A 12,089-nucleotide genomic window follows, 5' to 3' on the forward strand; every position below is an offset into this window, starting at 1 on the left:
AAAGTTCTCTGCATCTACCCAACCAGCGCCCCCCACACCGGGACCAGTTTGGGGGAGGGGCCCTGGCTGAGCACCCCCACAAGTGGAAGGTGGGAGGAGCTGCCCCCTGACCCACTAACACAGCACCATAAGCACCCAGGTTCCAGCAGCCAGTCTGCAGAACTTTCTCCATGGAGTGCTGCCCACAGCTGGCCACCCAGACTAGGGGGGATTGGGCATTCTGACCTGACCCCGGGCTGGCCCTAGGATCACAGGGGAGTCATGACCTTCACCTCAGAGATGAACGGTCTGAGGCTGGAGAGGAGATGGCCACCCCAGGTCACCGAGCAGGGGGATGGAGGCCCCACAGCTCCAGCAGCTCCCACATCCCTCAGCCACAGTCAAACGGGGAGCCCTGGGCAGCTGGCCTAGCAGACCCAGGGCCCCAACGGAACCCGAGGCTCCTGTCAGGAGAGAGCAAGTGAACTCTTCCTCACCCTCCGGAGGAGCCAGGAGGGTGGGTGAGCCAACGTGGGCCGGGCCGGGTGCACAGTGGCCTTCAGGTCCCAAACTCCAGGGCTACCATTCACACGAACACAAGGTGCAAGGTGCCCCTGTAGGCCAACCCTCAGGGAACACAGGCAGGAGCTCGGAGCTAACAGGCCCACCTCCCAGGGCCCACCCTACCCTCCTGGTCAAGGGCCCAGCTCACCTGAGGGGTCCTCGGGGCGGAGGCTCTTCTTGGCGACCTCGGCCAGGGCCCCGAAGCCCAGACCTACGGCCAGACCTGCAAAGAGGAGGTTGAGAGCTCTGGGCATTCGCTCAGGAGCTGCCCATTGCCCTTCCCCATGAGCCCCGGAGCAGTCCCAGGCAGACAAGGGCCTCGCTCCCCGAGGACCCGTGCTGGCATTGCAGACATCTTGAAAAGGTAGAAGAAACACAGTGACTGTTTTCAGAGAACATCTGACTCAAGATGAGTGCTCTGGTGGAAAAGTCTCCTCTAACCCCACTCCCATCACCTTTACTATATGCTCACACGACACACAAACACACCCGAGACAACATACAATGAAAAACACATGGGAAGACACAGCACAAATGGAAAATGAACCAGGAATGGTTGCGGGCCAAGGACAGCACAGGGTACCCTTCGGAACACAGTCACCCACTTCACAGTGTGTGCAATGAGCCTCAACACCCTAGAACTCTCTGATCTAGTTCACTGCAGCTGCAAGGAGACGTATTACCACCACAACACACAGCAGTCATTGGTAGGGTTGGAACATTCTGCAAAAGCCATGGGGACTCACTGGAGCCCAGACCGCAGCTCTCACTCAAGAGGAAGGCCCCACAGACATGCACAGGGGTTTAAGGAGGGTGGGGTATCAGCCCCTCTTTCTCCCTTCATCAACCTTTGAAATCAAAGTTTCTTAACACATTGTTTGTCCAGAGGTTGGTACTGGATGATCCCAACTGTCCAGGAGAGGCCCGAGAAGCCTAACAGGTGCCACTCAGCCCACACAGAAAGCCCAGGAGCCTGGCTCAGGGCCCATCTCCTCTATTTCAAACACAGTTCCGGCCGGCTTAGCGGCAGGGGCACAGTTAGCCGAGAGAGTGAAGAGCACGTGCAGGAGCACATTGAGCACAGCAGAAGGGACAGCAGAGACCCAGGGGAGATGCCAAAGGGGCCCCGAGAACAGCGGACCTTGGTGAGCACGGTCCTGGGGGGCTGGGAGGTTGACGGAACAGTTTCCCTGCAGGCCCGGTGGGCTCACCCCAGGCAAGGAAACCTGCACGTGCTTCTACATTTTCCAAATTTTCTACAATTATGTTACTTCTATGAGAAATATTATTGAATTTACTGAGAAAGCTACTTAGTGAAGATAAAATTTTAAAAATCAAAAAAGGATAACCAAATTAAAAAATATGTATTTTTGGAATACACTTTACCCACCATTAGGCAAATGTGCAGCCCCCACTTTGTCAGCTGTAAAGGCAGCTCCCGCCTCTTCCGTCGGTGTGAGGATTAAACAGTGGAATAAAACTGAAGCGCTCCCAGGAGGGGCAGTCATAGGGCAACACTGTTTAAAGATGTTCGCTAATACTGTCCTTTCTCCTATTCAAAGGGTAGACAAGGGCTGCCCAGGAAATATAATGCCAGCCACGGATATTTTTAATTTTCTAGTGACCACATTAAAAAGGCAAAAAAGAAGCATATGAAATGAATTCTGATTGCATATTTTATCTAACCCGAAGTTTACTCAACGTCTTTTCTCTATTTCTTTTCATTGTTCACTTAGGAAGGCTTTCTTATCTCTATTCTCCAGAACTCTGCATTCAGATGGGTATATTTTTCCTTTTCTCCTTTGCCTTTCACTTCTCTTCTTTTCTCAACTATTTCTAAGGCCTCCTCAGAGGAAAACAATAGAATGGGAAAGACTAGAGATCTCTTCAAGAAAATTAGAGATACCAAGGGAACAGTTTATGCAAAGATGGGCTCAATAAAGGACAGAAACAGTATGGACCTAACAGAAGCAGACGATATTAAGAGGAGGCAAGAATACACAGAACTATACAAAAAAGATCTTAATGACCCAGATAATCATGATGGTGTGATCACCCACCTAGAGCCAGACATCCTGGAATGTGAAGTCAAGTGGGCCTTAGGAAGCATTACTATGAACAAAGCTAGTGGAGGTAATGGAATTCCAGCTGAGTTATTTCAAATCCTAAAAGATGATGCTGTGAAAGTGCTGCACTCAGAATGCCAGCAAATTTGGAAAACTCAGTAGTAGCCACAGAACAGGAAAAGGTCAGTTTTTATTCCAATCCCAAAGAAGGGCAATGCCAAAGAATGTTCAAACTACTGCATAATTGCATTCATTTCACATGCTAGCAAAGTAATGCTCAAAATTCTCCAAGCTAGGCTTCAACAGTACACAAACCAAGAACTTCCAGATGTTCAAGCTGGATTTAGAAAAGGCAGAGGAACCAGAGATCAAATTACCAACATCCACTGGATCACAGAAAAAGCAAGAGAACTCCAGAAAAAAACAACTACTTCTGCTTCATTGACTATGCTAAAGCCTTTGACTGTGAATCACAACAAACTGTGGAAAATTCTTAAAGAGATGGGAATACCCGACCACCTTACCTGCCTCCTGTGAAACCTGTATGCAACTCAAGAAGCAACAGTTAGAACTGGATATGAAACAATGAACTGGTTCCAAATTGGGAAAGGAGTACGTCAAGGCTGTATATTGTCACCCTGCTTATTTAACTTATATGCAGAGTACATCATGAGAAAAGGCGGGCTGGATGAAGCACAATCTGGAATCAAGATTGCCGGGAGAAATATCAATAACCTCAGATATGCAGATGACACCACCCTTATGGCAGAAAGCGAAGAAGAACTAAAGAGCCTCTTGATTAAAGTGAAAGAGAAAAGTGAAAAAGCTGGCTTAAAACTCAACATTCAAAAAACTAAGATCATGGCAGCCAGTCCCATCACTTACTTCATGGCAAATAGATGGGGAAACAATGGAAACAATGACAGAATTTACTTTCTTGGGCTCCAAAATCACTGCAGATGGTAACTGCAGCCATGAAATTAAAAGACACTTGCTCCTTGGAAGAAAAACTGACACACCTAGACAGCGTATTAAAAAGCAGAGACATTACTTTGCCAGAAAGGTCCATCTAGTCAAAGCTATGGTTTTTCCAGTAGTAATGTATGGATGTGAGAGTTGGACCAAAAAGAAGGCTGAGTGCCCAAGAATTGATGCTTTTGAACTGTTGTGTTGGAGAAGACTCTTGAGAGTCCCTTGGACTGCAAGGAGATACAACCAGTCCATCCTAAAGGAATTCAACCCTGAATATTCATTGGAAGGACTGATGTTGAAACTGAAGCTCCAATACTTTGGCCTGATGCAAAGACCTGATGCTGGGAAAGACTGAAGGCAGGAGAAGGGGACGACTGAGGATGAGACGGTTGAATGGCATCATCAACTCAATGGACATGAGTCTGAGCAAGCTGCAGGAGATGGTGAAGGACAGGGAAGCCTGGTGTGCTGCAGTCCATGACGTCGCAAACAGTCGGACACGACAACTCAGCATATCATCCCTTCAGTTCAGTTCAGTTCAGTCGCTCAGTCGTGTCCGACTCTCCGCGACCCCATGAATCACAGCACGCCAGGCCTCCCTGTCCATCATATCATCCCTTACAAGTACTCAATACAAACATTGCTAAAAAGATATATTACTCTCTTCTCACACTAAGCCCTCAAATCCAATGTGTATTTTACTCTCAGAGCACATCTCAACTTGGACCAGCCACATTTCAAGTGCCCAGCAGCCCATGGTGCTGCTCAGTCAGCACATGCCAAGCATAAGCCAAGTTCTGGCAGCCACAGGAAGAGGCCACAGTCATCTGGAGATGCCCCCAAGGACACCCTGGTGCGCTGAATGGAGATGCTGTGGCCTGTTTCCCTCTGACACCCCAACCTAGCCCCAGAGGACACTGAGCACAGAGCCAGAGCCGTGTCTCTGATCAAATATTAACTCCCTGCTGTCTGCCAATCCCCACCCCACTCATCACACTATCTGACTTAGCAAAATAATGATAATGGGAACGTTAACCTTCAAATCCCAATGACCTTCACCAGTGTCTCTCTGCCCCAAGATTTTTCTCTGGTTAGATTAAATCCAAAGAGAAGCCTACGAGAGAGGCAGATGCACCAAAGGTTACCCAGCCTGGCCACTGCGAGCAGACACCATGCTGCTCCTTCTGCAGAGCCCCCTGTACCTCCTGCTGAGACCCCTCAGACTCTACTCTGGCCACTTCTAGGCTGTGGGACAGAGCCTGTCCAAAGCTCTCCAAGCCAAGGACATGTCACTGAACACTGAATCACGGAGAGAACATTCTGCAAAGGAGGCCACAGGCTTCTATGGCCCCGCGAGCTCCCTCAGGACCAGCCTGGTGCCAGGCCTTCAGAACTGCCAACAGACAGGTTCCCCACTGCGGCCCGGGAGGTGAGCAGCCCTACCAGCCAGCCAGCCCTGACCTTGACCTCAGAGCTCCAGCTCTACTGAACCAGGAATAGACTGGCCCTCCTGCCAGTCCCCAACACGGCTGATTTAAAAGATTCTCAGAGCCTTGTGGAGAGAGAAGGGCAGGGTGCAGCCAGGTTCCTCCTTCCCGCAGAGCTGGGTGGCACCTCTGTCTCAGATTCCCTGAGTTGGTGAGGACACCCTGAGCCCAGGCTCGCTCACTCTCCGTGTGTCACCTTTATCCCCACCCACACCCAAACCCCAGCCCTCAGGACAGCGCCGTCCATGCCCTGACCCACAGGCAGCCCCGACCTGGACCGCACAGGCTGCTCAGAGGTCCCAGAGGAGACCAGCCACAGATCCAGGTCAGCAGCCCCATGGCCACCGTCAGCAGCCTGGCCACCACCCCAGGCTGTGAGAAGGCACCAGCCCCTTTCAAGAAAGTTCCTACATTTCTCTCACCAGAGGAGGTTTTTCAGGCTAGAAATGCGGAAGGAGGGAGGAGCTGCAGGGAGCAGGGTTCTCCCTAGAGGAGTTGGGAGCGGTGGGCTGCTTCCCAGGGAATTGGGCCTGTTCCTCGTGACCAGGAAGCCCAGGCCCCAGAGGCCCTCTGCAGGTCCTCAAGAGATAAATACGGCCCCTCTGAGCAACCACTGGGCTTCCGCCCACATAGGCACAGAGGTCAAGAAAAAAGTAAAAATAAAACACCTTCCAGTAAACAGCCGCGTCCGCGAGGAGGCTTGGTGAGAGGTGCCTGAGAGCAGAAAGAAGTGAGGAAATGTTCCGTATTTACCTGCCAGAACCCCCAGGCATGTTTACTGAGCAAGGCTGGCCAGAGATTTCCTGCAGCGGTGAGGGGCAAACCTAAGGGAAAAACAGCCTCACTCACACCGCACCACCCACGTGCCAGGCACTGTTCTCGGGCCTCACTTTTATCAACACATCCCACGAGCCTCCTGATCTCATAGAACAAGGAAGTCTACACAGAAGAGGCAGTGGACGAGGAAAGTTCCTTTGCTTCAAGGTGCTCCCGAACCCTTGGTAATTCCACCTTCTCTCCCATCACCTGCATCCTCCACACCATGCCAGCTCCAGGCCTGGGAGGGGCTGCAGCCCACAGTGCTGCAGGAAGGCAAACAGGAAGGAGCGGTGGAGGAAGTTCCCTGTAGAGTGAGCGTTCTCCTCGGTTCTCAGAACTGGGCCAGGGTGGGAGGGGAAGAACTGATGGCCCCTCTGCTGGATCAGGGAGAACGGATGAGTTCAAGGGTGGCAGACCCAGACTCAGAGTCCCTTTGAAGTATGCTCCTGGAAAATGTAGGAAACCATGTTCCCTCACCCTTGCCAAGGTTGCTAACTTCTCTTGGACTTACGGGGCATCAGTCTTGCAACCTCAGAGGCACAGAAGAGCACCGGCTGCTTAGAGGGACAGCACACGTGCAGCGTGCATCCTCGGGAAGTCAGGCGGCAAAGCTGGCATCACTGAGTGCCACCCAACGAGGAACGCCAGGGCAGCCCCTGTTGACACCAGGACCTCAGATCTCCGCACCCTCAATGAAAATCAAGTGACCTATCAATAAATGCTGGTGGGGGAAGCCTGACTTCAGACAAGTCAACACACGGTTTCATGCCAGGAGCTCGGAACACACAGTCCTACTGCAGAAGTGTGAACACTCCCACCCCTACCAAGCTGTCCCTCCAACCCCAGCCAAGGGGTCCAAGGGCATCACCACTACTGAACCGGCTCTGCAAGGCCCCTGGTAAGACACAGCAGGGTCTACATCCGAAAACAAAGAAGATAGAATGAGGCCGTCAACAAAACTCAGTTACTCAATTTACCATCCTTTATCTTGGGAGCATGTCCTTTGGACTTTTATGTTGTTAAATGGCCTTTAAAAGTATAAATTAAATGATGTTCATAGTTGATGACAGGTTTTGTTTAAAATGTTCTTACTTAGCAAAATTTAAAAATCACCAAACTATGCCCATTTATCCCAAAATCTTTTGTTTTCAGTTTTACTACTGAGTCAAGGTGGGGTGCGGGGAACGACACAAAAGCTTTGTGGGAAAAGGGGTGAATGAGCTCAGAGAGAGCTTGTCGCTGACGTATTAACAGGACGTTATCAGAGTCTTTAAGAAATTAAGCAACAATAGCGATCAGTTTGCATTTACCTATTTTCTAACACAAGTGAGAACACTGTTCTTACAAAATCACTTAAGAAATTCAATGGTGTCTTGGGAACTATTTTTTAAAGCAATGTATTTTTCTGGGAGTAAGAGTCCTTAACCTTTTACCTTTTAAAAATAAGAGGATTCCTGAGAGTCCGTTCCCTCTACTCTTCATTCCTGGCCCACTGTTTTCTCAGACTAGAGTCTATTTTCATGTATCATATTTCAAAATTCTTTCTGCGTAGAATCTAAATATCCTGTCACTTCCTACTTCTTCACTTGCTGTTCTTCTCTTTCTAGCTCTCTTACTTGGTATTCTTCTCCCTTCTGCCTTAATGATGTGGACTGTAAATTCCTAAGTGAAGGTCCCAGTGATCGGCAAAGTGCTATGCACATAGTGCTCAGCTCCTTTTGATAAGTTTTCTCTTGTTGTTGTTTATTAGCTTCAGTCATGTCTGACTCTTGCAACACCCCCCACCAAGCTCCTCTGTCCGTGGGATTTCCCAGGCAAGAATACTGGAGTGGGTTGTCATTTCCTTCTCGAGGGGATCTTTCCAACCCAGGAAAAGAACCCACATCTCTTATACTGGCAGGCAGATTCTTTACCACTGAGCCATCAGAGAAACAAGTTTTCTTTAGTGCTCACTTTATCTGTTAGTCTCATTTCTATAATCATCCAGTTCTCCCTCTATTTGTAGAAGCAGGAGAGATGATAAGACATCTCTCTGAACCTGTAAGATTGAGGCACAAATGAAAAATACAGAAAAGAGCAGAGGAGACACATAAAACAGAAGGAAAGACCTAACATATGGGTAACTGGAGTCTCAGAAAGAGAGGAGAAAGAGAACAGGCCAGAAACAATATTAAGAAATGACCATTATTTTCCAAAATTGATGAAAGACATCAAGCTACAGATTCAAGAAGCTCTGCAATCCCAAGCAGAATAAAAACAAAGTAAATCACACCCAAGTATGTCACAGTCACACTGCTGAAAACCAAAAGCAAAAAGAAAAGTCTAAAAGTAAAGGACAAAAGTACAGATCACCATGCCCACAGAATCACAGCCATGACATCCCACGGCAAAACTGGACCTAGAGTTGACCCATCAAAATGTGCCATTCCAACTGGAAAGCCTCTGCCTCTGCCTCCATATAGCTGAATACCTGCTGCTGACATTCCTAAACACAACCCCATCTCCCTGAGATCGAGAGTAACTGCCTTCCTTCATACCCGTCATAAAACTCCCTAAAGTCTGTTACTCTGCACCTCAAAACACCTCACCCTTGTGAGAAGAAAAAAGGTTCTAAGTGTTTTCTAGGAGAAGAAAGTAAAGCAGTGTCACTTCAAATTGTTTAGACAATGACCCACCAGTAAGCCATATACAATACAATGAAGAACATGGATCAATAGCACAAATATATCTGAAACAAATATTTTTACAATGTTCTAAGTTCTCAGGATCTACAATGCTAACTCTGATCCTTTTCTCTTCAATTCCATTCTATTTGCTTGTTTTAAAAACACTGGTCCTGACCCACTAAACTGATTTCACACTCACTTCAGGGTCATAACCCACAGTTTGAAAACCTCTGGATGGGACAGAAGGTCCAGAATTTACCTCTGGGGCCAGAACAGCATATTCTTTCCAGACCTGGCTCCTCTTTGCTCCCATCCTGCCACTTCCAATCCTGAAACATGAGCTTCCAACTGCATGGGCAACGTGAGCAACTCACAGCTGTGAGCAAATCTCCAGCAGAGACTCTGAAGGAGGGCTCTGGGCACCTGGCAGCTGTCAGCAAAGGCTCAAGAGGCTCTGGAGGGTACAAAGCCTCTACAGAGATCAGGGCCTGTGTTCCCCCAACCCCAGCTCCCTCTGGTGGCCATGTCTCCCACACCATGAGGGAAGCCCTGCACCCTGGTTTTAAGTAAGTAGCCTTTTTGTCCTACACACCTTCCTCTACCGCTGCTTTCACGTCAGCCTGCTGTCCTTAACCCACCACCCAAAAGGGCATGACTTTTGCCGGCTTCACCACGATCTCCCTCAAATTCTAATCGTCCATCACGACCTTCATCCTGACAGCTTTCCCAAACAGGTCCTCTACTACTCCACCCCCGCAAAGACTCCAGAGAGAGGCTTACGCCCATTGTAAACTGTGTTAGTCAAACTAAGCCTTCCGGCAACAGGGCTCTGTGATGAGCTCTGGTCTGGAGTGAGGGGAAGAGGATTACAGGTGACAGAAAAAAACTACAGAGTAAGAAGAAAATGGTTCCTGCCCTCATACTCATGGAGGAGAGAACAGAACCTCCAGTCAATATGAATGATAATTAACATCCCAACTAACAGCCGCTGAGCAAAGCAGGGAAGTGCCGTGTCTCCTGGGCGTGGGGACCACTGGACACCATCAGAGCCGCGACTCTCAAAACCATTCTGGTAATGGCACCCCAGGGGGTTACAATGTTCTATGAGGAACTGCTAGCCCATGAATGTGAAATGAAGCAATAATTTCGTACTAATTAACAATAATAATAATAATAATTTTGTACTAAAACTCAGATGACACTGGATGCCAGATTCTGGAAAAGATAAGTAGCAGCAGATGTCAAATTTTAAGATTGAGATAACAGTTATGGAAGAAAACCTCAGAGTTGAGATTATTCAATTAACCTCGTCTGCTCTGAACATAAGGTGGACAGCCAGCCATTGTTCAATGTTGAAGCCCACACATCAGGCCAGGTCCCAGAGGGCCAAGGAGCACAAAAGCAATTTTGAACAAGGAGGAAGATGGGTTTTCAAAAGAGAAGAGCAGCCAGGGAGAAGAGCGAGCCTGATGTACAGTCTACAGGAGGGGAGACGTACAGACCAAGAAAGCGAAAGGCAGGCAGTAACAGCTCAGACAGGTGAGTGTGCCTTCATGACTAGTCAGCACTGGCATCGACAGGAGCCAATGAGACCTCTGTCACACAAAGCCTCGCACCTGCCCAGCAAGGGTATATGAATCAAGCTGCCAGAGCTGACTGCCATACTAACACCAAACTTTTATTAAAGTACGAATGGAGAACTTAAGGACAAGCAAGCTTTAGAGAAGTCATTCCATCTTCAAGCAGAACCATCGCAAAGGACAGCACTTTCAACAGGAATATTTTGGTCAGCGAATAAGCACCAGATAGACAACACAACATCACAAAAGCAGATACAACTGCTGTGAATCTTCATTATAAGATGATCCTCCAATATGGACAAAGACAGCACAGGTGTATTGCACACAAACTCCCAAAGGAAAGGACAAACTCACAACTCTACAGTGTATTAAAATGGACAGCAGCAGCTCAGGCCAACACACCTCGATATCATTCTACTGGTGCCCGCAGCCCTGTGGGAATCAGCAAATGGCTCCCCAAAGGACTGGGCGAAACTACTGTGTCCAGGAGCCAAGCAGCCCCACTGTCCTGCCTCCTGTCTGCGGGGCCTCAGGAGGCCTGAGTGAGAAGCTGATGCTGCAGACGCTGCCCCACAAGAAGCAAGGCCACAGTCACAGCACAGCATCAGCCACACCCCACTGATCCCCAGGGTGAGCTGAGGTAGTGACTGGATCACTCACAATCACTCATTTTCACATTCATGGAAAACATCCAAGAATGGAGAAAAAAGGAGCTACCACCCTCCCCAGGACACCCCTGGGTCCCCACCCTTCCCGCCTCATGCAGGCCCCACGGCAGCCTCAGCTCCTCTCGCCAGGACTGGCACCTTACCTCCAAAGTTTGCCAGCCGCCCAATCCGTGTAACTGGTACCTTCCGCTCGCGAGCATGCTCACTGAGCTAGAGGGAGAAGAGAAAGAGCCCTTCATGGCATCAGTGACCAGGGACAGGACCAACCTTCAGGGTCCATGCTGCCCCCCACAGCCCCTCTCTACCCCAAGGGCAGCACACTCCACCCACAAGAGGCCTCTGTGTGCCTGAAACTCCAGGCCACAGACTTGGACAATGTCCCCAGAGGCTGCGCCTGACACAGTAGGACTGTGGGAACCACTCCAGCCCCACCCCAGGGGCCTCCTGCACGCACTGTCTGCTTGTGGGGCTTGCTCTCAGGGCGAGCCTTGGCCTGCCGGGCCTTCTCAATGTCCTCAGCTGTGAGGCCGCCCATGGATGACTGGTCCTGGTGGTAGACTCTCCGCTGAAGGCCCGGGGCAGAGAATGGGTTTCTGGGACTTGCGAAGAGCCTCCCGTTCACCCTGCCCAGAGGAGAGGCGGCCTGGCCCGGGAGCCCGCCTTCCCGAAAGGGTCCGCTGGCAACATAGGCAGGAGACGGGCCCTCGCTGCCGGCATGAGCCCAGGGCGGAGGTGACTGCTCCGGGGAGGACGCTGCAGAGACATCCTCAGAGGCACTCTCAGCCCTCGTCCCTGAGAAGTGGAATGCTCCTTCCGGGTCATCGAGGCTCTCGGAGTAATATTCTTCAGGCTTCTCCTGACTCTGCAAGAAACAAAAGCCAGCATGAGAGGAGCAAGAGGGCAGCCAGGAGCAAATCCCTGTGTGCACCCTGTTCCAGCCATGACAGCACACCCTCCAAGGGGTTCTACTGTGTCACCCCATGGCCCATTCTAGAGATGAGCAGCAGCCTGGGATACAGGGGGACCAGATTCCACACCAGCTCCCACCAGGGCTCCCACCCTGTGGGCCAGGATAGCCAGTCGCACTTGGCCCCTGCTGGGTGCCCAGACCAGACCACGTGAGTGCCCAGACTGGACCACGTGAGTGACCACCCACCTGGAGTAAGCGCCTCACCTGTAAATCCAGGCTAAGGAGAGGCTACCAGGGGCTTTGGAGAGGCAGAGCCAGGGCAAAAGATGAGGAAAGCTTTGCAAAGTAAAAGCATGACCACTGACCAGCAGAGGGGAG

At 50.1% G+C, this 12,089-nt stretch overlaps 1 protein-coding gene across 2 annotated transcripts in view; it reads right to left on the bottom strand.

The window, feature by feature from the left end:
- Window positions 1-12,089, bottom strand: part of COQ8A (coenzyme Q8A) — a 46,695-nt gene that overhangs the window by 7,583 nt on the left and 27,023 nt on the right. For both annotated transcript variants that reach the window (XM_055419765.2, XM_088845514.1), the window contains exons 3-5: window positions 11,256-11,663; window positions 10,945-11,011; window positions 692-766 (exon numbers count right to left, since the gene is read on the bottom strand). In XM_055419765.2, coding sequence (XP_055275740.1) covers window positions 692-766; window positions 10,945-11,011; window positions 11,256-11,663 — 550 coding nt within the window. The remainder of the gene's footprint in view (window positions 1-691; window positions 767-10,944; window positions 11,012-11,255; window positions 11,664-12,089) is intronic.

Source organism: Moschus berezovskii, chromosome 17, assembly GCF_049115385.1.
Source record: "Moschus berezovskii isolate FMDL1 chromosome 17, NW_MosBer_1.0, whole genome shotgun sequence".
In the NCBI taxonomy this organism is placed as follows: Eukaryota; Metazoa; Chordata; class Mammalia; order Artiodactyla; family Moschidae; genus Moschus; species Moschus berezovskii.